This window comes from Natator depressus, chromosome 27 (assembly GCF_965152275.1).
Source record: "Natator depressus isolate rNatDep1 chromosome 27, rNatDep2.hap1, whole genome shotgun sequence".
Lineage (NCBI taxonomy): Eukaryota > Metazoa > Chordata > Testudines > Cheloniidae > Natator > Natator depressus.
In genome coordinates this window covers 7,933,267-7,961,087 of record NC_134260.1, presented here as the reverse complement: position 1 = coordinate 7,961,087, position 27,821 = coordinate 7,933,267, and the positions used below count along the sequence as shown (strand labels likewise).

The 27,821-nt window shown below is 39.5% G+C and overlaps 1 protein-coding gene across 4 annotated transcripts in view; it reads right to left on the bottom strand.

The window, feature by feature from the left end:
- The window catches only part of CDC27 (cell division cycle 27), a 59,113-nt gene that overhangs the window by 23,380 nt on the left and 7,912 nt on the right, over positions 1 to 27,821 (bottom strand). The window contains exons 2-12 of one of the 4 annotated variants that reach the window (XM_074940607.1): positions 24,280 to 24,355; positions 20,114 to 20,261; positions 16,965 to 17,090; positions 13,833 to 13,930; positions 12,528 to 12,682; positions 12,206 to 12,420; positions 10,915 to 11,029; positions 5,641 to 5,774; positions 4,512 to 4,611; positions 2,516 to 2,723; positions 1,032 to 1,201 (exon numbers count right to left, since the gene is read on the bottom strand). In XM_074940607.1, the coding sequence (XP_074796708.1) occupies positions 1,032 to 1,201; positions 2,516 to 2,723; positions 4,512 to 4,611; positions 5,641 to 5,774; positions 10,915 to 11,029; positions 12,206 to 12,420; positions 12,528 to 12,682; positions 13,833 to 13,930; positions 16,965 to 17,090; positions 20,114 to 20,261; positions 24,280 to 24,355 (1,545 nt within the window). Of the gene's footprint in view, positions 1 to 1,031; positions 1,205 to 2,515; positions 2,724 to 4,511; positions 4,612 to 5,640; positions 5,775 to 10,914; positions 11,030 to 12,205; positions 12,421 to 12,527; positions 12,683 to 13,832; positions 13,931 to 16,964; positions 17,091 to 20,113; positions 20,262 to 24,279; positions 24,356 to 27,821 lie in introns of all 4 variants that reach the window. The other 3 variants (XM_074940606.1, XM_074940608.1, XM_074940609.1) reach the window with 3 other exon arrangements.

Here is a 27,821-nt window from a genome sequence, read left to right as displayed (position 1 = left end):
CGCATAAGCTTTTGTGAGCTACAGCTCCGATGAAGTGAGCTGTAGCTCACGAAAGCGTATGCTCAAATAAATGTGTTAGTCTCTAAGGTGCCACAAGTCCTCCTTTTCTTTTTGCGAATACAGACTAACACGGCTGCTACTCTGAAACCTGTTTTTCTTTAAAACGACATCTTACATAGTGCATAGTTTATAAAACAAAAACTTAACTTCAGAAATCTACTGCATTCACCTCTTATAAATCCATTAACAGGTAAGGATTAGGAAATTGGAAATGAAAAGGGATATTGGGCTTTTGAAACAAGAACTCAATTAACTGAAGTGCTAAGTTACATGCCTATTACATGTAAATGTCTATCACATGAGGGAATCAACAGGATTTATTGTAGCTGTTTAAAAATTACAACTGCAGTTTCAGAGAATGGAGACCATCCACAATAGAATTCTAACAGATTTGCCGTTTCCACACGTTTGGAAAAACAAACTTTCAAGAGGTCAGTTACCATCATAACTTAAAGAATCTTATGGTAATAACTTATATTGTACATATTTTACATATATGTACGTGCACCTTTCATTGGAAAGGACTCCTTTGGGCTTCACAAACTACAGATGCAGCACAGCTGAAATACTGTCACCTCCAGGTTGGAGGGCAACGGTCAACGAGTGGCAGGGACACAACTGTGGTGAGATGGGGAGATTTTGGCCAAAGACACTGGAGCAAACCCAAAAAAAAGTGTCATAGGATCTTCAGTGTCTATGCTGACTAGAAAGAATGCTGGTTTGTCACAACTCATAAGACCGACCCACAACACAATAAATAGCATAGAACTCAATTTCACCACCTCAAAGTGGAAGGGCTGAAGTGATCCAGATTAATCTGAAACTGCTTGAGGGTAGGTATTTCAAACCTGAGGCTTACACAGCTATGCTATCCCAACTGTAGACTCTCCTCGGGTTTTACAGGAAGCCAGCAAAATCTGTGCAAAGCTATACAAAATTTAAAATAAAAGATGTATCCACTCTATGCCTACCTGCATATATTCTGCAAGCTCAAAGTAAGCTCTCCCAATTTGGCACAGTACCCAGCCAGTGTTGTAGTGGTGAGAAGGTAAATGGCTTAATATGTTTATCGCTTCTTTACAGTTGTACGAACACAAGGCTAAATAACCTTTCCCCATGTCACGAAGAAGGCTCATCAATCCTTCTAGGAGAAAAATACAATAAATAAAAGAGACAAGAACTAAAGAATTACTTGCCTGGAACTGCTGTTCTCTGAAACTATGCATTATGGCAGACACCCTTCTAAGGTCCCTGTTCTTATGAGAACCATGAGGGACTCCAAGCACAGAATTATATACTCCTCCTGGTTTTGCACACCAGCTCCTGCAGTGAAATCTAGGCAACAACATCTGCCATCTCCTTTCAAGCCAAAAGTAGGATACACCTACCTACAAAGTGGTTGCATAGTTAAGGATGAGCTGAGTTTTACACTTAAAGTGGTTGAACCTGTGCTTTATGTATGAAGAATATGGTATATCCTCCCTAAAACTACAGCACTTACTCTGAGCACAAAATGAATTTTCTGATAATATACAAGGAAATCAGTTAACTAGTTTTAAGTTAAGAATTAAAAATGGGTCCTTTAAGAAATTTGGCACCCTAGATCTGATCATTTTTTTGTACTAAATGATTTTTATAACATGGACTTGAGTGTCTAAGTCTCCCTTATCGTTAAAGCTTGTTGAGTCTCATGCACTGAATACATTTTGAAGAATTTTTTAAAGGGATTAATAGCCATATTTTGCCATTTTCTTCATAACTGTTATCCAGATGCTGTTGAAAATGGAGAAATTTAAAGTTTTGATCAGAGAATTCCACGAAAAACTGCTTTTTTTCCAAAGTGGCTGTCACCTCCTGGTCTCAATGTGACTGAAGCAGAGCTCCCTTTAGAAAAGCCAGTGACCCTCTGCTGGGCCCACCCTCTTCCAGGAAGTCATAAACAAGAACAGCAAAAGTGACCATTTAAATGTTTGGTTTTTTAAAAGCTACTTGTTGCACAAGATCTATTTGACAGGGTGGGCAGGGGAATGTAGAGGTGAGAAACTGATGGAAACTAGCCAATACATCTTGGCTGCTTTGTGTTGGTCCTGAATGGCATAAAGTAGCCACAATGTACTTGAAGATCTGCCTCATAATAGTTAAAATTAAAGAGATTTAAAAAAAAAAAAAAAAGATTTTAAAAGGTTGATACTACAGTAACTTTGTATTTCTCTGGACTATTGCTTGCAATTAAGCTTATCCACTTGTTATCAATAGTATAATTTAATATTTTTAATTTAAATGAAATTTGATGGTTACATATTTATGAAATGACAGTTTTAGTTACTCAGAGGCTAAAAGGCACTACAATGAAGAGAATGAACACACTTTACAGTGACCAGTAGTTTCCATTAAACCTTAAAATACAATTGGAAAACATTTGGCTCTATTACATTCTGAGAGCTTTCAGACAAACCTGCTGCTGCTTTCTGTAGTGTGAAAGCCTGGATCTGTGGTGCAACAGTGGAGATTTTCCCTTCTGAAATGATGGACGAGTCCAGTTTGGTGATTTCCAGACTATCGTTTATGTTTGTCTGAGTTATTCCTCCCTTATTTGTTTTACTTTTTGTCTTTCTATTTGGAATTTTAGGTGGGAACTTCATTTTCAACTTTTTACTGTTCTCCTATATGGAAAAAGAAAGTCTCAAACCACGGTTTATCTACAGGCAGATGGATTCCAAATCAAAGACTACAGACATGCTTGTTTTCTGTTTTACTAAAGTAATGGTGTCTAACAGATGTACACATACACAAAATAACCAAGTTAACAATGATACAAGGTCTTAAACATAGTCATGAAATATATACATTAACTTCAGCCATAATGTTGCAATAAGGTTATTGGTTTGGTTTTACACTGCATCTTTATAAAGTAGCTTGAATGAAAGCAGTAAACTGACTTTGACCAAAAAGACTTCCAACCCAAGTCATTTATCAAATATATGTATCTGGACTATACAGAGTCTCTTTACCAAGTGTATTGATGATATTGCACCTCTCATCCAGAGATCTAATTTCATTTTCATCAATCAGGAAAGAAGGCCATCCCTATTTTTTCAAAGGCTGTGCGTGGGAGGCCAGGGGAGGGGAAGAAGGGATATTCAAGTATTCTCTCTCACTCTGGAACTTACTATTGAAAGCAAAGGTTCAGCAAAAATAAGGATGCAAGAAATATAAAGAAAAGAAAAAGAAAAAGAAAAGCATTAGCTTTATTTTCTTCTTGGTTTCACTGCAAGGTCCCCTCACCCTGATTCGGCTTCCCAGTTTAGTGGCTCAGAGATTATCGGAAGAGGGAAAGGTCATCCCCAAGGATATACTACTAACAGGTCACAAGATACTGCCTTTGATTCACTTAACATTTTGGTACTTCACTTTTCCTATACATTTCAATTCCCAACTAAAGCTCTCAGCACCATTGACTATTATGGTGATTTTATATCATCAACTACTAGTAGGACCTCTATCTAAACCTCTACCTCTTTCCCTGCAGATAAGCTACCAGATTGGGAAAAGTGCTGTTGTGTGAGAACAAAGGTGCTGGGAGCAGTATGAAACCAGCTAGGAACACTGGTTTCTGGTTAGTTTCTTGCTGCTGCAGAAGCGTTACCACACACCGCAGAAGCTGTTGAGCTGCGTAATTACTTTGGTGAATTCTCTCACTTTGAGGAGGAACACACAGCATCATAACTGAATTTTTGCAATCCCAGACTGAAATTTAACCCACCTGAAATATGTTCTGTAGAGCGGTGGTTCTCAAAGCCGGTCCGCTGCTTATTCAGGGAAAGCCCCTGGCGGGGCGGGCCGGTTTGTTTACCTGCCGCGTCCAAAGGTTCGGCTGATCATGGCTCCTACTGGCCGTGGTTCGCAGCTCCAGACCGATGGGGGCTGCGGGAAGGGAAGCCAACACGTCCCTCGGCCCGCGCCGCTTTCTGCGGCCACCATTGGCCTGGAGCGGTGAACCACGGCCAGTGGGAGCTGCGATTGGCCAAACCTGTGGACGTGGCAGGTAAACAAACCAGCCCGGCCCACCAGGGGCTTTCCCTGAACAAGCGGTGGACCGGCTTTGAGAACCACTGCTGTAGATGACTTATAAAGTTTGTCAGTCACTAATTTGAGCCCAGCAACACTCCAGGATGAGTGTTCACTTGATACAAACACTTAGGTGTTAGACTTTTGAAAGCATCACACGGATATGCATGCTAACTGAAAAATTCAAATCATGTACTATAAAGTTCATGTTGTGCAGCCAAATGTATTTCACAAAGTCTACACATTATAAGGCCAATTCTTCAGCTGCTCCACACATTACTCAGTGGGAGCTTTGTATTGAGTGGCTGAATAATCAGGTTATTAGTTATAAGCAGAAAGATAAGAAAATGGATAAATTATTTAGGGTATACATCCTACGTTACCTTTGTTGTAGAGCTATCACTAGTAAATAGGCGAGAACTTCTTCGAGGCAGTGCATTAGGTGGAGCAGCAATGGTTGGGCTCAATACCTGAGGTGTTGTACTATAAACAAACAGCTTATTAGAAGTAAAATGCTTAAAAAAAAATAAAAAATATATATTAAATTAGCAGATGCCTTGTACACTGGGGTGAAGGTGCCTCCATCTCCCTGGGGCAGATTTATGTGCTGCTATATAACCCAAATTTTGATTTTAATCACTCCCTCCCCTCCGTTTGTGATCACTGCAGCAGTTTATGTGGTATTTCTTTACCCAGTAAGTTTCTATGCTAAGTAAAATCAAGCTATCCTCTCCTAGATAGAAGTAAGTCCTACAGATGCAATGAGAGCTGAAAGTTTTGGATCTAAGAAAGGGGAAACCTAAACTGGTAGCCAAGAATAAATTAGCTGGCTATCTCTTACCATACATCAGTCTGGGGACCCTTCTGCCACATAATTTTGGTATGAAGGGCTTGTTTTCTTAACTTCATGCTCATGTGAGTCAAGACTGAATAGCCATTTGGGGCACATTCTGCTTAATGCAGATGCAAGTTAAGCATATGCACACAAGGAAGAGAATACACATTTTACATTGGGCAGTTTTCTGAACTGTTAAAGTGATGCATTTTAAACAAGTTGTTTATCAACATTTATTACTGAAATAAATATTGAGAAATCTACAACTAAAGTTAGAAAGTTGAAATCATTCTCTCAAATAGCATAAGGCATAGTTTGGCCTCTGTGTAAGTGAGGTACTCTTGCCACGAGAACTCTGAGGTACAGTGCAAAATGCAATTAAAAATCCCCCTTGTAGAGAGAATTGCCATGTCAGGATCTTCATTCTGAATTGCAATTAGGCCATTCCACCAGGAACTAGTTGAACAATTGCAGAAATCTACTAGTTTAGCAAAAATACTGGTTACTATCCTAAGATTTTGTTTAAATAAGATCCACTTCACATTCTCTCTTTCTTCATCCAAACACGAATGATGCTTCATACCATAGGCCAGATTCACTTTGTGCTTATGTCATAAGGACACAAGAAGCAAAACCAGGTGTAAAAGAGGCTACTGAGCTATGTAATTTTTTAATACCTTGTCTGTGGGCCAGAACTCTGTGTTTGTGCAACAAGGACTGGAGTGACTTCCCGGCTATTTCCACTCTGTGAGAAGACAGACTTTGTTCCCGCTTGGCTTATTCTGGTGACAGACTGCATAACACAAAATTTCTACAGGTTTGTTATTATGTCACTAAATGCACTGACTACATCATGTCAGAAAACAACTAATTTATATCTATTTAATAATTACAGTGAGTGGAGGGGAAGGACCAGCAGAATTCTTTTATTAAACAAGAGTGAATATTCAACATTAGAGAATCAGCCAGCAAAGAAACTGCTCTTCCCACCTGCTGGAGAGAGACAACTGAGCTCAGCAAGACAGCAAGCCCTTTATATACAGGGGTGATATCACCAAAAAGATGTCCAGTCTCCATCTGCTGGCAGGAAGAAGCCCCAGGAATCGGGACAGGACATGCAAAGTGAAAATATGTATTTTATTTATTTATAAAGTCTTCCCCACTGGATTAAGACAGACTGCTTGAAGTGCTGTCAAACGCACAAAGTAAACAAACCAGGAAAGGGAAATTTCATCTTTCAGTAATTACTTTATATTAGTAGCACTCAAAGGCCCCAATCAGCATCGGAATCTCATTGCGTTAGGCACTGCGCAAACAGCTTCCAATAACCTTAAGTGCTTGTTTATCACTATGTTTAGTACAGAATTAGTATTTCAATTCACATAGCATACTGTTTGCCAGTAAGATTTTGCACATTTACTGCATATGCATTTGGGGCAGTTATGATGTTCACCTCGATTAACCAGAAATTGGTACCGGCAATATGATAAACTTGTCTCATTAACTTAGCATAACTGTGCATTCAGAGTGGCCTTTGTTCATACTTTTTCTAGATCTAAGGGACTGAGCATTTACTTTTTTTTTTTTTTTTTAAGTTACAATGGGAAACAAAAGCATATTTAAGAGGTACATCACTAATTCTACCCAAAATAAGCCTTTCAGATCCACTGAAGCCATTATAAATGGAAAAATAATTCCCACATTATCACACATTTCCAAAGTTGCTTGCTGCCTGAAACAGCATTGGCTATATTAATTTTTGATGATTTTATTAATAAAGGATCTGTCCTACCCTTCCCCTTTAACTAGTTCAATACTGGATGACACACTGCGCACCCAGCAAGTGTGCTTGTCCCTTCAGGCAGGATGTACTTGGATCCATCCTAATGTTTCATTTATTTATTTACATGTTCCTTAGGAAACTCCTGCTACAAGGCACGCAGTCACAGCTACTGAGTTCGCAAATAGTTAAGGGTAATTTGAGGAGCAGAAATGAAACTGGTAAGCAATATTTAGATTTTATAGAACATGCACCAGAATGCTAAGCCGTTTGTTAGAAGTATGCTTATCAACGGTTTGTTTAAATAGCAACATTAAATGCAACTCAAAAGCAGTGTGTCCACATGGATTAATGAAATACACCAATGGACTGATGAAATATTATATAGCAAAAGCAAGGGGAAACTAGTCAACTAATAGGGCTTTATCTCCTTAATATTTTAACCTACCACATGGCTCGAGATGTATAAAAGTTGTTTCACTAGAAAGATATAGTGAACCCAGATCATTTACTACAAAGAAAAAAAATCTTAACTCCTGTATTTAAAAATTACAGCACTAACACCTTTACTTAAAACCACACCTGAACAGCCAATAAGCATTGAAAAAAAGTATTTAAAGAGATGTTACATTCATAAACCTCTAAACACAGCAACAACAACAAAATGGAAAATGGCATTTGGGAGAATACACATACATAGACATACCCAAATACAATGATGGTTGCCTTTCAATTCTGTTGTGGAAAGCTGGTTAGAAGCCTAGAAATTGGTTTTGAGATAGATAAGGATGGGAATCAGTGAGGCAAGCAGGTTTCCAGAGAACTGCGGTAGCACACAGCAGAAGGTCCCGCTCCAACAGAGCGGAGATGGGAATGTAAAACTCAGGGCAGAATGAGCAAGTGAGTTAGTTGGGGGAAGAGCATAATGCAAAACAGAGCATAACCGATGCAGGACACTGAAGAAGAGTGTGATTTAGCAGTGATGAAATGCCAGTGGAGGTTTTTCAGGTAAAAGGTAATGCAACTGTGTTTGTACATATTGGTGAAAGTGTGAGTCCAGTGTTTTGAACAAAGTGGAGAGACATCAGGAGGCCGTAAAGGGAGACTTGGTAGCTACACCATTTAAAAGTGACAAATCCATAAACAAGTGATTCAGCAGAGTGACTGCTGAGTTAGTGGGAGATGATCTAGCTGGTAGATGGACTTGTAGGTCAGGTTTCCAGTTCAAGGACTCTCGAATTTTGACTGACTAATGGAAATAAAACACAGCAAGCAAAGCACCAACACTGAATTTGCCCAGACCACTGACTGATAAAGCAAGTTTTACCTGGAGGAATTGGATACCTTATTTGAGACCTCCTTTCAGCATCTTTAAAATACATTCCTTTATAAATGTCTTTGAAAAGAGCAGCTATTAACAATTGCACCAAGAATGCCATAAAATATGTATAATTTACTAAAAATATATGTCTAGAGCCCTGCAAATATGCAGATATCCGCAGACCATGTTTGCAGATCAGATGCAGATACAAATTCTATATTCTCAAGAAAGAAAAGGTGCCCTTAGCAAGTGGGTTAAGTCATTAGATTGTCTCTAACACAAGGGTTCTTAAACTTTCTACATTGTAGACCATATCTTAGAGAATCATCTTGGACAACCTGCCTCCCATTCATGATTCCTATAACATCTCTATGGCAACTAAAGCAAATGCTTACAGGGAAAAATGTTTAAAAGAGAAACAATAGTTAGCACCATGCTACCAGCCAGCTCTCTGTGGACCATCAGCAAGTATTCTGGGCTGATTCATGAACCAAGCTGAGAACTGCCATTCTCATGCTTCCTTATGTGTGGTAATTTCAATTCACATGCTTCCTGTTACACTTTTTTAAAAAATTCTATTTAAAGCAACCCCTAAAAAGTAATATAATAAAAGACGATATAAAAGTGAACACATGGAGAACTTGATTGAGCGTTTAAGCTCAGCCCTGCACAGAGGACAACACAAAGCTACAATCACCTCAGAGTCAGAATTGTTCCCATGCTCCTCCCTTGCTGTAGGTGATTACAAGATCCATTTTACGGCACATATTACTGCTCCCTTGTCCCTGGCCAGCTCTGCTAGATAGCCTATGTGAGAGAGCAGAACTATAGCTCTGTCCCCTTTGCAGGCTCTTGTTCTCAAAAGGGATGGGGATGGCTAGGAAGTATGAGGCACCCTGCAACCATGCTATGTAAAGCTAAAGCAAGATGCTTGTCCTTACTACCTACTGCAGCCACACAGCACCGTGGTACAAGGAATACTGACATTTTTTAAAAGGCTCAAAGTAAAAAAATTAAGATCACGTGGGACAAGCTTTTAAGATCTCAGCCCTCATTTGCACCAATAAATAATAGCCTTAACCTTGATACGAAATAGCCACTCAAGCTATAGTTACCGCAAACCGTCCTCTGCAAAGTGCTGATATTTTACAATTTGGTTAATATATAAGGCCATGTTCAATTTGCTTTAAAAACAGATAGTGGTGTTCCTGTTTTGTTTAATTAACAAACAATTATATCTTGTTTATTAAAATTCCTTTTTGTAGCATTAACAATATTTTTGTATTATTACAAAAAAGGTCTCAACATTCACCAGTAATTCATCCAAACCCACTGTAGAGTCTTGTAATGACGGTTCGCCTCCATTAGAAAGACAGGAACCCCGAACAAAAGCATTATCAGTAGATCTGGGCAGGAAATAGTTTTCTGATTCTGCAAAAATTTTCATGGTATCATAAATTTTGCATCCTGATTTAGGATGGGAAAGTCAAAATCTCAAAAAATTTCATGAGCCAAAAATCTGAAAAAGATTACAGTTAGGGTCAAAGTGTTTCATTTTGATGTTTATCATTATTTATTTGGTATTATAATTAGCTTAAATTTTGAAGAAGAAGAAGAAGAAAAAGTCATTTTGAACTGGAAGACCGGAATTTGTTTTGAAACCTTTTCTATATAAACCCACAGTATGCCCGCAGCTTGAATACTGCACAAAATTCTGCTTGCCTCAAAAAAGATAGATTAGAATTAGAAAAGGTACAGAGGAGGGCAACACAAAACGATTAGTAGTATGGAACAGCTTCCATATGAGGAGAGATCAAAAAGACTGGGACTGTTCATCCTAGAAAGAGAGAGAACTAAGGGGGAATATAACAGAGGTCTATAAAATCATGAATGGTGTGGAGAAAGCGAATAAGGAAATGTTATTTACCCCTTCACATAACACAAGAAGCAGGGGTCACCCAATGAAATTAATAGGCAGCAGGCTTAAAAACAAACATAAGGAAGTACTTCAAACAAGGCACAGTCAACCTGTGGAACTCATTGCCACGGGATGGTGAAGGCCAAAACTATAACGGGGTCAAAAAAAGAATTAGATAAGCTCATGGAGGATAGGGCCATCAATTGCTTTTAGCCAAGATGGTAAGGGATGCAATCCCATGATCTGGATGTCCCTAAATCTCTGATTGCCAGAAGCTGGGACACGATAATAGGTAGTAAACCACTCAATAAATGTCCTGTTCTGTTCATTCCCTGTAAAGCACCTGGCACTGGCCACTGTCAGAGACAGGATACTGGGCTAGACGGACACTGGTCTGACCCAGTATGGACATTTTTATGTTAGCTGAAAAAGTTAATCAAAACCAACCCTTTTCTGTGAAGAGTTTTGATTTAGATAAATTGGCATTTTCTGACAAAAATGTTTTGTGGGAAAATTCCTGATCAGCTCTAGTTATCAACTGAAAGACACAAATTGGTAATTGAGAAAAAGAAAAACGTCAGACCTTAATAAAGGTATTTGGTAACACACCAAATTCAAATACTGACAATTTAAGTGATTTTAGTAAAAGCAATTTTTTAATTTAATATATCCATTTTTATATAGACATTTTTCATTCTCACTGAAGTCACTGAAAACATTTCCATGAATTAGAAGGATGTTATAATTGGTTGGCTGAGGGAGAAAGTGTAATTTCAAATGCAAAAAAGTCTGCAAAGGGAAAAAAATACCCAATTTATCAGAGCAACTGAGCTAATCTGCAATGGTTATATACTTGCACTAGAGTTTAATTTTACATTCCTTTGTATTTAAGCTCAGACAGAACAGCAAACACATTCTTGAACGCAAGATACCTTCTTTGAAGGTGCTCCTGTAGATGGCACATCAATTACAGAAGATGAATTAGTGTAGTTTTGTAAATATGATCCATCTCCAGGGCTAGGGGTTTCTAGTGGCAAAATTCCAAAACTGAGAAAAGAATGAAATGGAGATGTCAGAACCAGGGCATCCTTGAAAAGCAGTATTATATTAAAAACATTTCAGAGGAAGCTTGATCTTGTTGCAGCACAGGGAGTCAGAAGATCTGCGTTCCATTTCCAGCTGTGCCTCTAACTTCCTTTGTAAACCTTTGTGCAAGTCTCTCTATGCCTCCATTACCATCTATAAATTAGGGATAATCTTATTTCCTTTTTACTACCCTTTCTCTGTCTTGTCTATTTAAATTGCAAGTTTTTGGGGACAAGGAAGTTCTCTTATGCATATACAGTAGCTAGCACAAGAGGGTTCCGATCTTGGCGGGCGCCAACTGCAGGCTTTGCTGCAATGCTATTTAATAATGTTTTTCAAAAGGAAGAAAATGGCAGAGTCACGATCATGAGACAGAACATATGAAGCTATAAGGGGGGTACTGTCCTCCAAATCAAAAGGCATTACAAATCCCTAATGCAGCTTTTCCTATTAACTGTTGGTTTCAAAGTAGAAAAAAATTCACAATCCTTTTATTTGTGATTTTTCTATCGTAGAAGTTGTACTAAGCAACACACACAATCAAAATGCTATTTTTCTAAAGTCACAAAATACCGGTGGCTTATTTAATTAGGCCTGGTCTACACTAGGGGTGGGGATCGACCTAAGATACGCCACTTCAGCTACGAGAATAGCGTAGCTGAAGTCGACGTATCTTAGGTCGACTTATCTCGTGGGGTCCTCACGGCGTGGGGTCGACTGCTGCCGCTCCCCCGTCAACTCTGCTTCCGCCTCTCACCGCAGTGGAGTACAGTAGTTGACGGCGGAGCAATCAGGGATCGATTTATCGTGTCTACACTAGATGCGATAAATCGATCCCCGATACATCAATCACTACCTGCCGATCCGGCGGGTAGTGTAGACATACCCTTAGTTACTGAAGTTTGTTCTAAAAGTTTGATTTTTTTGGATGAAAAACTACCACTATTAAAACACGAATGGCTACTTTTTGTAAGTGGTTTGGCTTTTGCCCCAGCAGCATTATTTACCAAGTACTGTCAATATGCTTGGTGCCATACAATATATAGAGAAAGACATGGTTCCCGCCCAAAGACACAAGGAACAGTGGCAATGCAACGGTCACAAAGCAGGATTTTAAATTCCCAGTCTTCGTCTTACCTTGGTGTCAACGGGCTCAGAGCAGCTGGTCCTCCCAGTAAACTCCGACCAGTTTTTGGTTTATTTTGAGCCTGTTTAGACAATATGGCAGTTCCTGATCCAAGAGGGACAGCATCTGGTGAAATTACAGCCGAGTCAATGTAAGACATAGAGGAATCTGTGTTCAAGGAGGAATATTTTGAATTGGAGGATTCCAGGTTGAGTCTGTTCAATTCCTGAAATGGAAGACATTTTTTATAACATTCACTTGCAAGTATTTCTTAAGTCATTCATTCAAACTGGGGCAACTGTTTTGAAGGTCAGAGGTTTGGGTGAAACTTACAATTGTGTCTTGTGGAGTTTCCATAAGGACAGTCTCAGGCTGTCTGTGGGATATGTTGTGATTAGACACCAATGTTGTGCAAGTGTTGGGCAGGCAACTGCTGAAGTTCTGCAAAGATGTTAATTTAAATGTTTGGTCAGGGTCTGGCTTCTCACCTGTAAGAGTGAAGAAAGATTTAATCAGTGTTATTCATTACCAAATATATTTGGTGCTTGGGTAAAAGCAAAACAGAAGGGACACTAGGTATCTTAAGAAAAGTGAGCAAGTTTTTGTGTGTTTGTTTTTAAAGCACTACACTAGGGACCTCAAGTTATTTTGGATTTCAGACATAACTCTACACCTCTATCCATTTCATTTAATCCCCTGGAGAATTAGATAAATTCATGGAAGATAGGACCATCAATGATTATTAGCCAAGATGGTCAGGGATGCAACCAAATGCTCTGGGTGTCCATAAGTCTCTGACTGCCAGAAGCCGGGACTGGAGGACAGGGGATGGATGGATGGATCACTTGATAATTGCTCTGTTCTGTTCAATCTGTCTGACTCAAGTGGCAATAGCCACTGTCGGAAGACAGGACACTGGGCTAGACTGACCATTGGTCTGACCCAGTCTGGCCGTTCTTATGTTCTTATCCTAGGCACAAAGTTCCTAGAGATCCAGACAAGAATGTAGGAAGGCTTACTGACACGTCACTGTTCACTCATCTCAAAGAGAATTGGAGAGACTCATCTAGCAGCTGGTCCCTACAAAATTCTCTTAGAAGATAAAAATCTGAGTTGATCAGAGATCCACAACAAAACCTGGAGATTAACCCAAAAATGTGTCTTGGAATAATCTGAATTAAAAAGAATGGTTAAAAAAAAAAAAAGTGTACGCTCTTAGATATGGGCAAGTTTCTCCTTTAAGTTCTGCGGAGCTTTTAGGACAGGAAAGAGGCTATTAGAGGTAGAACCGTAGCACAATCTTTCCTCTTCAAGGGACGATATATTTGGTCCGCTTTGCTTCCCGGCCAGCAGGTCAACCCGTGGCATGTATAGGCCTCTCTCTCTCCTCCCTTCCCCCGCCTCCCCACAAAAGCTCGTTTTCAGAAGTCACAAAAGCCAGACAGTCAGGAAGAGAAGAGCAGCTCCAAAATTAAACAGCCCTACAACATATTTACATGTGGATTGCTCCTGTGGCACTATCAAAGAAATTTTAAGAAGCTTTTCAGTCAATTATTTGCATGAGAAAATACCAACTCCAGAGGGCAATTTTTGTTTAAAAGCACATCTCTTCACACTGAAAGCGTTCTGCAGACCTACCTATTTCACATAGCGATTCAAAAGGGGACCAGAGGAAAGGATTTAAACTAAGGCTCTTTTGGTAACATTCGGATCCTTTGGCAAGCCGGTCTGTCTTGCTGTAAGAGAATTAAAACAAATAGTTGAAGGAAAGTTAAAACAGCATTTATGTTAAGTATAACTTTCAAAAAGAAGTGAGGGGAGAAGGAAACAAGAACCTCTTTAGAGCTACCGCTATATTCTCATTTTGCAGACTACAGAAACAATCAGTTAATTTAAAAGCAATTCAATATTATTTTTGTATCTGAAATATTTAGAGAAAGTTTTCAGTTTAGTCATTTTAATTCGTAATGAACTCTCAAAAACCATCACAGGCTTTAAGAGTTGATGAAAGTACAACTTGATCTCATGTAGAAGACCGGCATCCTGCTGTAATGAGTGTTCTCCACTTCTTGGTAAACAGAAATAAAGACGGTTTACTAGCCTCTGAGCCATTTTAGGCTGCGCAATGATTATTTGTATTCAGTATATTGGTGTCCAGTTCAGTGTAACTTTGTGCTGGATAAGAATTCTTAATTTTTGGGGGGCTATAAAAAGTAACTTATTTTGAGGTTTCTTTCTTTTCTTGGTAACTATTGATGCTGTGCTTGAATATTAAAAGGAATATGGGTTTTGGATTTGGATTTTTTGGTTCTCTTAGGGAAAGCAGCATGCTGACAATCCAGGTTATATTAAGTTTCAAATAATGCAAACACCAAAAAGAGAAGAAGTTCAATACTAACAAAGCCTGAACTTAACATTTAAGTGTGCTCAGTCACACTGCAGCAATGCTATTAACTATAATTAAGCTAAGAAATTATAAGATGTTTGGTATGTAGGGCAAAGTATGTAGGGCAATCAACAGTCTATTGTAGCAGAGGATCTTGCACCCCCCAAAACAAAGAGCATTCAAAATATGCTTAATGCATTTTACAAATATATTTTTGTTTTTAAACATCTGCACTATGCGTGACGTTGCACCCCATAGTCTTCATAGAAATATTACGATGATATGAATATGGCATAGCTAAGATATGTTTTATGCAAGAGGGGTCATGTGAGGCATCATTGAAAAGGTTGTGATCTACAGAATGTGTTTATCCAATTTGTATGCATATATCATTTTTGTATCTGAAGCTAGGAATATTGACCATATATCTGTATTTCAAATATGCTACTTTGGGTGACACCCACAACTAGCCCTTAAGGTACAACAATGAAAAAGTCAGACAGGGCTGATGGCCCATCAACAGAGACAATGGACTGTGAAAGAGCTTAGTCTTCCTGTGGATGCTCCAAACAGCCTGGAGTAATGGCTGCTACAACCCTGCAGACACACGTGACTGAGTCACCTGGCACTGGACCCCACCTTGGAATGCCAGTGTTTTTCCGCTGGAAGACAAAGGGTTCCCACCATACACAAAGGCTATACAAGGCAGGGGAGTGACATCATTGTGGTTCTCCTCTGCCTCCCCACCCGAAGAGACACTGGGAAACATTGGAAAGAAGAACTGAACTGGGGGGAGAAGAGTTGAGCCCAGGCTGGAAGGGTGTCTAGCCTGTGAGTAATAATACCTGAAGTTTCAAGCTGCAGGCCAGTGCAGCTGGCTTTCAAGAACCTTTGCAATCTGCCTGAAACAACATTTAGGGTGAGAAATTACTATTTGTACCCAATTTCTTTAATGAATCAAGCTTAGTTTGCATGTTTTGTTTTATTTGCTTAGTAATCTGCTTTGTTTTGTTTGCTATCCCTTATAATCACTTAAAATCTGCCTTTTGTAGTTAATAAATTTGTTTTGTTTATTATTAAACCCAGTTTGTGCAAGTTCTAACTGGGCGGGGGGGAGAAGAAGTTGTGCATCTCTCTCTTCACTTTGAGGGAGAGGGCGAACTTTTATGAGCTTGCGCTGTACAAACTTTTCTACACAGTGCAAGACAATATATCTTTTGGTCTGCACTCCAAGGGAGGTGGGCACCTGGGTGCTGGGGCAAGTCCCTTAAACTGGGTCTTCCCAGAGCTAATCTCAGTGTCTGTGTCTTTCTGCAGCTGGGTGTGGCCCTGCTTGAGTGTGTGCTAGAGGAGGCTTAAGACCCTGGGTCAGCAAGACAGGTTAAAGGGGGCCCAGGCGGGCTCACTGGTATCTCAGTACATCAGGTGGCATCTTGAAGGAGGGCAAGCCATCACACTATATTTAGAATATTTTACCCTTCTTTAATGCCTGTCATCAGAGGCCCTCAAATCATTTTACAAATACTAACCCTCCCAATGCACCTGTGAGGTAGCCAGTAGTTTTATGGCCCTCTGTGAAACAAGCATCCAGTTAACATTTGTAATGACTTTCTACTGTGTAAAGACTTGCTAAGTACAAAGGTTTGGGTTTTTTGTTTTTCTTTTTACTATTTCTTTTATTTTAATAAATTTATTGGAATCCTCCTTTGTGTCTATGGATGAAGCACACTACAGGAGAGCGAAGCATTATTGTATAATCAAATTTAATATGCATAGTTCTCCTGAAAAAAATCATTAAAAAGTTAATTGGATGAAAGATTTGGAAGAGAGCCTCCAGAGAAGACAGCAATTCAATACAGAAGTACTTGTGGAGGGTGGGCAGTAGTGATATATTGATCAACAGGTGGCTGCCCAAAAACTCTCTCCAAAGAAGGCTAATATTTCTCCAACCAATAGGACACATATTTTGGGGAGAATGAACACCAAAAAACTCAAAACCAGGTTCCTGGATTGCCAATTTCACCACCCACAAAAAATCCAAAACAAAATAAAATAAGCTCACACACCTTCCAGGAAACGCTAATGTGTATTTTCACGCAACTGGCAAGACACAGGAGGAAGGCATCAGACTTCCTCCATAGATTAGCATCATTTGGGCCTTGATTCTGCAATCTGAGCGAGCACTTACACTTGCTGTCACAAAGGGGCTCGACAGGTATCTGCCCATGTGGATCAGATTGCCGGATTGTTGGAGATATTTAACCGGAGAGCAGTTGTGACCTGTGGGGCTGTGCCAGAAATATTTTCATGGCTAAGAACGGCCTCAGCCAAATCAAAATCCATTACTCAATAACCATCATCAAAAAAAAAAAAGGAAACCTTACCAGTATACATGTCCCAGTAATGAGAGGGTGAAGCATGCTGAGTCACCAAACTCTGTTACAACGTCATCATGGCTTTTCTGTTTATTTAACACTCCACCAGATAAGATCTGCTCCCCTTCTGCCAGCCTTATTAAAAAAAACCAAAACAAAAAGAGGCGTTAAGCGGTTATAAGGCTCACAACATTGGTGGTAGTCCAATATTTCTATCCTGATGTAAACAAAAACAAGATATGTTGTCAATACTAATGAGTTCCAAATTGGGCACTCTCCTCCCTTACAACAAGTCTCAAAATGTAGAGTATTGCACCCTCTGCCTTATAGAGACAGCAACAGTTTAAGTGCAGAACGCTTACCCTCTGAAAGTCAGGCACCTTTAAAGGGGTGTCAAGGAAAACAACTGGATTTGGCTTGGTCTCCCAGCTACAATGTACCTTGTATGGTCTCTGGCAGCTCCATTCTTGTGATTTAACATGGGGCTGTCCAGTGGACTTGGAATTTTGGTGTCTTGCTTACTTACAAGGACAGAACTGACACGGGGGGAGAGGGTGGGTGTCAAAGGCCTGGCACAGTGTATTGCACATACACGTAACAGTACAATCTACCATGGATTGGTTTGTGCAGTCTAAACACAGGGGTTTTAACATCACTACAACTCTAATATTTTATTGGAAGGAAGGGACACAACTTTTTTTTTTTTTGCACGTCAGGTTGAGAGGGGGCTGGTCAGACTTGACAGTATCCCTTTGAGCTGGTCTGCACACCAAAGATTGTACTGCTTTACCTAAACCAGTACAGTTTAAGTAATACACTCACCATAGTGCACAGGCAGTTACGTTATTAAGATACTTATTCCGCTTCCTTTATGGGAATAAGCTATACCGGAATATAACTTTATACAGCTGTGACTGGCAGGGGAGAAACAGAGCAAATCAGCTTACATTGGTCCCTTCCAAGAAGAGCATTAAACTGATTTCTATTTCAACAGAACATTTGGCAATCAGATGTTCCACTTTACTACTGCAGGTATCACATCAAGAAGTGTTTAAGTGGCACTATACCAAACAAAGTCAAAGTCTTAAACAAAAACAAAAATGCAATCATCATTGATTTCCCTCCCCCCATACTTACTTGCCCATTGCTGATGGGCAAGAGTTTTCCCCAGGTCCCTCCACAAAACATCTTTCATGCAGCTTGGTTACACAATGTGGGTGGGATCCCAAGAGATGAGCTTCGTCCCTCGAAAAACATATAGCATGATAGAACCCAGGAAACAAATGTATCAAGTTCAGCCTACCGATTGCACTACAATGGAAGATAAGCTTGTGCTTTATAGCCTGTTATTTAGCAGAAGTAGAGAATTTTCTATGCACCACAAAAACAGCCTCTAGGATTTGTTCTGTCCAAGACCGCCTTATTTCCTAGGACCCATTGTGGTAACTATGTTCAGCTGAAATACTCTTGCTGTCTGTCCAGTCCCCAGGGTCAAGCTCAGGGAGGGCACAGAAGGCAGAGCATTTTTATGGAGGGCCCTCAATTCTGGAAGTCACTCTTTCCTTTGGTCTGCAGGATCTAGTACGAGCTGCATCTGTTAAGTCTGGCTTTCTTTTGTGAAGGGATGAAGGTCTAATTTTTAAACAGCCATATTGCTTGGTCAGTATTTTAAGAGTCACATTACATGACAGGACATATAAAAAAAACAAAGTTAAAAACATGAAGTTTAAGCACAAGTCCAGTTTCCTACAGAGGCATACCTTCCAGAGGACAGCTCCCTCTGGAATCTATGTTAATATTCTACCCTTGTAACATGCTCTAATTTTCTGTCACAGCCTCCAACAAGTTGTTTTTCAAAAAACAGCCCTGCCTGCTACTGAACCCAGATTGCTATGCTACCGAACCCAGATTGCTATGCTACCCTATAAGCAGGACATGGCAGCTTTCTTCACATTATTGTAGGGATTCTCGTTCCCCTTTACAGTTGACTTTTTAGTCTTAAGAGGAATCCAATTCAAATATGAAAAGAAACTTTCAGTCTAAGAGACACTGCTCACAGAGCAGGTAGAAGATAACTAGGGGAATAGACAATAAGCAAGAATCTACTTGATTGGTAGCCACTCTGCTGAAACTACCATTCAGGGTGCCAGTTGCAATGCTGATTTTGTGATGAGGAGAGGAAAGATCTTGATTGCAAGAATAAAACTCATTCCACTGGAACAGCAAACAGATAAATATGGATCATCATTGATCCGGACCAGATCTGAATCAACAACTAGAAGCATACTTTGACTACCCCTCATTTTGAGGGAGGTCCCTTATTTCAGTCAAAGTTCCCTGTGCTCCACACATATTTGGTGTCCTCTTATTTTTATTGTTGAAAATTAATCAGAAAGGCAAAGTCGTGAGTCTGAGATTATACAGTTGCTTACTCTAAAAGGAAGGAATCCACAGCATTTTAAGTTCCCTGCACGAACGTTATCTCTTCTCCGCCACCCCCACGTTGGGTCTTTGTCATATGTTGTATCCCACATACATGTTGGATCCCCCAGTAGTTTGAAAGGCCTGCCTAGATGTGAATGGGTAAGGGGACATAGAAGGCATTTACTTTCTCCCCAATAAAGTCTGTAGCCTTACCAGTCTCTAGACTCATCTTATTATAAAAATTAACTCTAAATGGGCTACATTCATCTGTAGAGAGCCAGCTCAAGGCCAATACACCACTTAATGTCTATTTTGAAGACTTAAGTGGTGCATAAGGCTTGGGTGAACCCAAGGTTCTATCTTCTTCCATCTGCACCAACTTGATGAACGGTGACAGATTTACTGTTTTAAGGGTTGGGTTTTTTTTAAATTCTAGATTCACTTTAGCAGCAGTTTAAGAAACGAGCTACAACAAACTGAGGTGGACGCACTGAAGAGCACAGTCCCAAACTGGCTTCATAAGTGACTTTTTACAGTTTCACAACTCCTTTGTAAAGAACTCAATACCTTTTAGCGGTTTCTGCAATATGGGCTATTGTTCTTTAGGTCCAAATCTGAAAGCAAAATGAATTCCACTTGTGATAATCCTGAGAGCTGAAAGAATTACCAGTTTATGTAACAGTTTCCTAAAAAACTACCAAAATACTGCAATACAATATAAACTGATGACTTACTTGCTGAGGTCGACACAACACTTTGCCAGCAGATATTTACATTGTGGGGTGGTACAGCTATGTCCCTTTAGGAGCCTGTATGCTTTATATGCCTTTCCTGAGCGGTAGTAACATGTTGCCAGCAAAAACAGTGCTTCCTCCGAGTGTACTAAACAAACAAAACAAAAGTTGTTATCCTTTGATCATTTAATATTTTGGTACAAGTGGTTGAGCTCCATAGGACTGCTGGCAACAGGATGCACAAATAATGTGATTCCTTCTGTGAGGGGGGAAAAAAGGACAGATTAAAGTAATCAAGTGTATTTCCTTTACTAGCTGCAACATAAGAGATTTCAGGATCCCAAGATCTTGTAGTAATCATGGTTGCCCCTATCTACTGTAGTGAATGAACACCAACCATTTTGGCCCCCACATCTAACAAATGATTCACTATCTTTCTTAACAAACGTACTTGCAGAAATAAAGTGAAACCATCATTTCTACTGGAACAGAATTATTGCAACAGCTTCTTGAACGTACTAAGTCAAGGACCAGGAAGATAACTCCATCACAAAAGTACTTATTAGTAATACTTTGCCATCCATATCTAGATGCATCTTAAAACAAGGTGAGCAATTCAATGGGACTTGGGTGCTTTTGAAAAATGTGACTTTGTAGTACTATTTGGGTCTAGTACAATTCTTTGGTTAAGGATTACACATCCACCCTTCAGTAAGTCAGACTGAGCTCACAACAGCCACTTTTAAATTTGTTTTAGTACAGTTTCAAAGGACCTTAATTAAATTATATTTTCATTTCTGTCACAAAGTATTTACACGTTGCAAAAATTGTGGCTACAAAGAGAGGATCCAAAGAGACATTTGTAATAAAGAAGGGGACTAGGAGTGACAGTTTTTAGAAGGATCATTTACAACAGAGAGAACGTCATTTACAACAGAGAGGATGTCAAGACTTCACTTGCTATCAACTCAAAAAATTTGGACTTTAAAAGAAAATCTTTAGCAAGAAGGAATCTTTCCTTCCCCCAAAGTTGGCTGATGCTGTTGCCTCATTGTAAACCACTTGAGCAAAGGACAGACTGACAAAAGTAATCTGGAAACTTTGCATCTTATGAAGAACCAAAAGTTACCATGAAGTATGGAAAGCAGCAACAGCCAGACAGCCATTTATTTGATGTGCATATGCAACTTTGTTCTTAATATTAAAGAAAATTTAGGCAACAGATTAAAACAAAGATTTATTCATCTCCTCTTGTCATTATTTTGTTTAAGAGAAAATAGGTATGACATGGTAGGAAGCGAGGAAGGAGAAGGGCTTATAGGAGGTCATGGAGGAGAAAGAAGCATGAAAGAGTGGAGCAGGAAATTTGAGTTGTCCTTAGAAGAATGGACCAAGTTAAATAAGGAGATTCATTGTGCAGCTGAGTGCTACCTGCATGGCATCGGAGAGTCACACCAGGTCTGACTGCATTATACTGAAGGAACAGAAATCCAGATGAGTGTGTGTCTGTTGCATTTTATGTTCTACTGTAAGCTACACTCAATTTTGGCTTCTAAATATCTGTCTTCTGCCTAGAATAATCTCTTACACCTATCATGGTCTGCTCAGCACATCAGAATAGGAGGAGTAGAAAGAACATTTTTCAGGACCATGAGGGGAGGCAGCAAAAATTAAATTTCACATTTAAGCTGAGCAAGTAGTTTATAAAACTAGAACAGACAAGCATGGTATGCACCTTGCCCTCCATATTTTAGGCGCTAATATTTTTTCCGGCCAAGTTTTAGGAAGTAGAATTTTAGGCACAGGTCTTTCAGGTTACAAAGCAAGAACGTCATTCCCATTCCTGCTTTCAAGCCAATTCAGTACATTCACCATTTCAAACCCTTAGGAAGTTTCACTGCTCAATTTCACAGGTTTAAACAGTTTCTGATCAGGTTATTGCCTATAACAAAGCTTCTCATACTCCATTTTACAAGTCTCAGTATTCATACCCGATGGATCTTTTCTTTTTAATTTAATTTGATTCTATTCAGAACAGAGGTTAAAGAATTATAGCCTAAGTCAGGCACACTTATGAAGTGATACCACAAGTCCTCTTGATTCTCAGGTACTCTTATCCTCCCTCTTCCACCACTGCAGAGTACTATAATTTATGTGGGAAAACTGAGGCACTGAGAAATTAAGGTCCCATATTTCCATTAATTTTGTGTATCCAATGTGAGCGGCCTAGGACACAATTTTTCCAGAGTACTTTGCATTACATAGCACTTTATATGTTCAAAGCACAACTCCTACTACCTTCAGTTGCAGCTGGGAGTGCTCAGGACTCCTGCAAATCAGACCCCAGAATATCAAGATGGGCACCCAGAAAATAAGGAATACAAAATTAATGATCACCTATAAAAAGTTTGATTTAAGTGACTTGCCCAGCATCTCTCAGGAACTCTGTGGCAGAAGCAGGGATAGAATCCAGTTTTCCAGGGCAGCGTTCAACTACCTTAACCATGAGGCCACCCTTTCTCTTCTTGCAATCCCCTACCTCCCTCACTACAGACCTTCCAAATCCTGCAGCAAATGAAGCCGTGGTTCGACAAACAACAGCCTCCTTCACAACACAACCCTGATTCATTCCAGGACAGATACATCCTATGCACTGAATGAGGCTGCGGTAATGTGGAAAAAATAGTATGCAGTCATGTAACGAAGGACTGCTTCATAATATATACACACAAGGGGGTAAATTAAGTTATACAGGCAACCTTAACTCTGGGATTTCCTGCCTTTTGAGTTCTTGACTTTGCAACCTTAATGTTCTTTTAACATTGTATTTGTGTGTAATATATGTAGCCGTATATTGAATAAACTATATGAGGAGATGAATAATGGGGAGAGAGAGAGAGGAGATACAGTCTGTAGGTAAAGTTTTCAAAAGCACCTAACTCACTTGACTTTTCAACAATATATGTAAGCTGTGCATTTAAAGTAAACATATATGCACATTTCTCAGCAAAGGAAAGGAACGCTTAAGTAGAAGCCAGAAAGAAATGAAGCCCAAACAAGTCCCATTTTTTACGGAACTCAGTAAGTTTAGTGCAAACTGGCTCGCTATCTTGGCAAACTGATTCGCTATCTTGGCAAACTGATTATCCTTGGAATCCTTTCAGCAACTTTTAAAAAGTTTTGTGTATAAATCCAAATAATTTAAAATTATTAACTAATAAAATAAACACACACCAGGGTCAGCCAAATTCAGTTATTTAATAGTTTGTTATGTAACAAGATACAGGCCAGCACGTGTTTGTAGGAAAGCATTGTGCTACTATGCTGGAGACCAAGACTCAAAAGAAATTTTTGGACAGCAGCTCCTTGATTCAGAGAAGTTTAAACACATGGCAAAGGCGATATGTTTGAGCTCAGAGAAAGGGCATAAGCCAGAACACTCATTGTTTTTTGCTGACCAATTTGTGTGGCAACATTGATTATGAAAGCCTCTATGTCCAGCAAGAGGCGAGGAGCTGCAATTGGAAACTGAATCTGGGCTAAACAAAAATAGCATAGTGATCCAAGAATTAAAAAAAAAAAAAAAAGGGAGGTAAATACAAAGTTGCAGCCAGAAGCAAGCTTGGCAAATAAAGGTCGTGAAGGTACCTTCTTTTTTTTTTTTTTTTAAATAAAAGAAGTGAAGGTTTCAAGTTGGTGTCACTATAGAAGTATTGGTCAAATAAGCCATTCTGAAGGGGCACCATCTACCTGAAATCTATTCAGTTACATTAAAACCATATCTACCCCGCCAAACAGAGATTTTTTAAAGTCACATTTTAAAAAAAGTTTCCACCCTGTCGCTATATGAAAGACCAACACAAACACGGTAAACTAATATAGTACAGGGGAGAACAGTGAAACCCAGAGTAGTCCAGGGCGTATAGCAAATTGAAATGATAAAAAAAAAAAATTGTTTTTCCTCTACTCTTATAGTAAGTTTAGGTAATACCTGATATTGTTACAAGTAACATTTGATTTTTATCTTGACTGTGTCTCTTCAATTGCAGGGGAGGTTTTAGAGTAGAAAGAAATAAACTTTTATTATCCAAGTGAAAAAAAGAACAGAAGTCCTAAACATCCTAAGCAAACTTAAACCATGAATTCAATATTAGTGAGGCACATACCTTCTGCATATAGTCTTTCTGCCAGAAACACTGCATCTCGATAAGCATAATGATTAAGTGCTTGCCATATAGCAGCCTGTAGAAGAGAAAAATACATTTTCTGATGTGTGTAAATGGATACATGTGATTTTAAATTCAAAGGGAAAAAACTTTTTTTTAAATCCACATTAAACACAGGAAATGCCAAGGACCAGCTTCCATTGCCAAAGGCGCAGCAAAATTAAATTGCCTAGTAAATGTTCAATCTTGAAAGGCCACACAATATTAAAAACCTTAAGAATAATTTTTAAATGACTGCCAGAGAGAGATACATACATATAAAGGGGTGGGTCCATAGTGCAGACTTCACTATACTTTAAAACTATGTAAAGAGGCCTAATGTTCTAACTTGGCACAAGTATCTCTCTAATATTAGAGATACAACTGTCATGTTCTCTCCACCCCCCAGTGGCTGTTGCTGTAATGTACAACTGTCTATGAACCAGATCCAGTTCTCACTAAACTCAAGTGGAGTCTTTTCCACAGATGAGTGGAAGTGGGCCTGTGATCTATATATGATTGAGTATTGCTGTAAGAAGTTACTACCAAAAATTATATATCTAAAGCAAAGGATAAGAACATACTCAGGACCCTACAGTGACACTGAGCAATCCAGAAGTTACCTACTATAGGACAGGCCCAACAAAGAAAACAACAGAACGCCACTAGCCATCACCTTCAACCCCCAACTAAAACCTCTTCAACGCATCATCAAGGATCTACAACCTATCCTGAAGGACGACCCATCATCACTCTCACAGATCTTGGGAGACAGGCCAGTCCTTGCTTACAGACAGCCCCCCAACCTGAAGCAAATACTCACCAGCAACCACACACCACACAACAGAACCACTAAACCAGGAACCTATCCTTGCAGCAAAGCCTGTTGCCAACTGTGTCCACATATCTATTCAGGGGACACCATCATAGGGCCTAATCACATCAGCCACACTATCAGAGGCGGGTTCACCTGCACATCTACCAATGTGATATATGCCATCATGTGCCAGCAATGCCCCTCTGCCATGTACATTGGCCAAACCGGACAGTCTCTACGTAAAAGAATAAATGGACACAAATCAGACGTCAAGAATTATAACATTCAAAAACCAGTTGGAGAACACTTCAACCTCTTTGGTCACTCGATTACAGACCTAAAAGTGGCAATTCTTCAACAAAAAAACTTCAAAAACAGACTCCAGCGAGAGACTGCTGAATTGGAATTAATTTGCAAACTGGATACAATTAACTTAGGCTTGAATAAAGACTGGGAGTGGATGGGTCATTACACAAAGTAAAACTATTTCCCCATGTTTATTTTCCCTCCCCACGTTGTTCCTCAGACGTTCTTGTCAACTGCTGGAAATGGCCCACCTTGATTATCACTGGAAAAGGTCCCCCCCCCCCCAACCCCACCCCGCCCCGCCACTCTCCTGCTGGTAACAGCTCACCTTACCTGATCACTCTCTTTACAGTGTGTACGGTAACACCCATTGTTTCATGTTCTCTGTGTATATAAATCTCCCCACTGTATTTTCCACTGAATGCATCCGATGAAGTGAGCTATAGCTCACGAAAGCTTATGCTCAAATAAATTGCTTAGTCTCTAAGGTGCCACAAGTCCTCCTTTTCTTTTTGCGGATACAGACTAACACGGCTGCTACTCTGAAACCTGAGTAATCTAAATGTGTTCTTCTGTTAGAAGCTCTTATATTAAATTAATAAATACTGAACAAAGAAAGTTAATCTGAACCTAGTACATATTAATTAAGTTATAAACAAACTTGTGCAATTCTGTGGGTTTTTACCAACAGCTGATTAGTTCACCACATACTACACTGAGACAGCTTAGAGATCATGCCAATGGCAACATCAAACACTGTATGATTGCTAACTGTCAACTGCACACGATAGCAGAATGGCATTTTCTGTGAGGGTACAGCTGCACACATTCCACAGTGAGCTAAGATGAACATGATCCATTGTTAGTTGGTGTGTGAAAAACAATGTCTTACTTCCATTGGTTAGAGCACTGAGATTTTATATAGGAATGCACAAACTGCAGTGAGATGTCTAGGGAATTGCTGTATATCACAAAGATTGCACTTATTCATTTGAACACAGACTGAGTAGTTTGTTCATCTATTGCTGAACAGTCACACAGTTATCATCCCTAGACCTTATCATTATCAATAGTCCTTTGGGTTTTTTTGTTTGTTTCTTTGTTTTTTAAAGTAAGTAATAGCAGAGATCAGAATACCTCAAGTGATTAGTACTTTTCCTGTTTAAAAGTGAAATATTAGCTTTCCTTTTATTTAATCTGGTAAGAAACATTAGTGCAATTTTAGAACACTTAGTGGAGGAAAATCTGTGCCATTTTCTTGAAGTTTTCTGTTTTGAGCCACTCTTAGGGTCAGTTCTGTCTGTGCTGCATGCCTCCTCTAACCTGGTTGAGAGAGACTGAGGAGTAATAGGTAGAAGCCAGAACAGCCTGGAAATAAGTTCTAAACATTTTTTGTTTTACACAAGTGAAAACTGATTTCCCTTCTAATTTCGAAGTGTCCTATGTGCACGCAAAGGGCATTCTAGATGTGATATTAATAGTGTTACACAGGTTGCTGCCACTACTTAAATGATGTATTTACTGTGCCAGAGATGGTGGGTTCCTCTAGTTGTCCTCTCAACAGGTAGGCCAGGACTACACTACAGAGTTTTGTCGGCATAGCTATGTCACACATTGCTGACACTGGATGGGGAGGGCCAGGGCTAAGGTATCACAAAGCATCTTCTGTCTCAGGTGCTTCGCTGGCTGGTTCTTGCTCACAAGCTCAGGGTCTAACTGATTATCATGTGTGGGGTCAGGAAGTAATTTTCTCCCCAAGGTCACTGCCAATCTGACGTGGGGTTTTTTGCCTTCCTCGGTACTGTATGGGAGCAGGTCTAGATAATCCTGGCAAGTAACATTTCTTACATAATCATTTCCCTGCCATTGCAGGGGCCTCAGGTACTTGTGCACCTTCTTTGCCTGTGGCACATAAATGGAGTCTCCTCTGGGCTGTAATACTTTGGTCTAATTTCAGTTGTTGGGTTTAGCGTGTGGGTATTGGGTGGTGCTGGTGACCTGTGCTATATAGGTGGCCAGACTAGATGATCTGGTAGTCCCGTCTGCCTTTAAACTCTACAACTCTAATAGGCACCAACTATTATTTTATTAACCATAGGGAATCTATTTACAGCCTATGCAGTAGAGTTTTGAATAACTATGTAGATTATTATACAGGAAATTTCTATATGAGATTGCTAATCTTTCACCTGTAGACTCCTACAATACATTTAAAACTCAACAATTTTTAAATCCTTGTGAAAGCCATGTTTGATTGAGTGTCTTGGTTTGATTGCTACACTGCAAGTACAGTATTTATTTTTCAGTTTAAAAGCCCAGTTCACAATAGTATTGCTCTACATCCAAGAGAAGTTTAGTCACAAAGTTTGCCTGAAGTGAT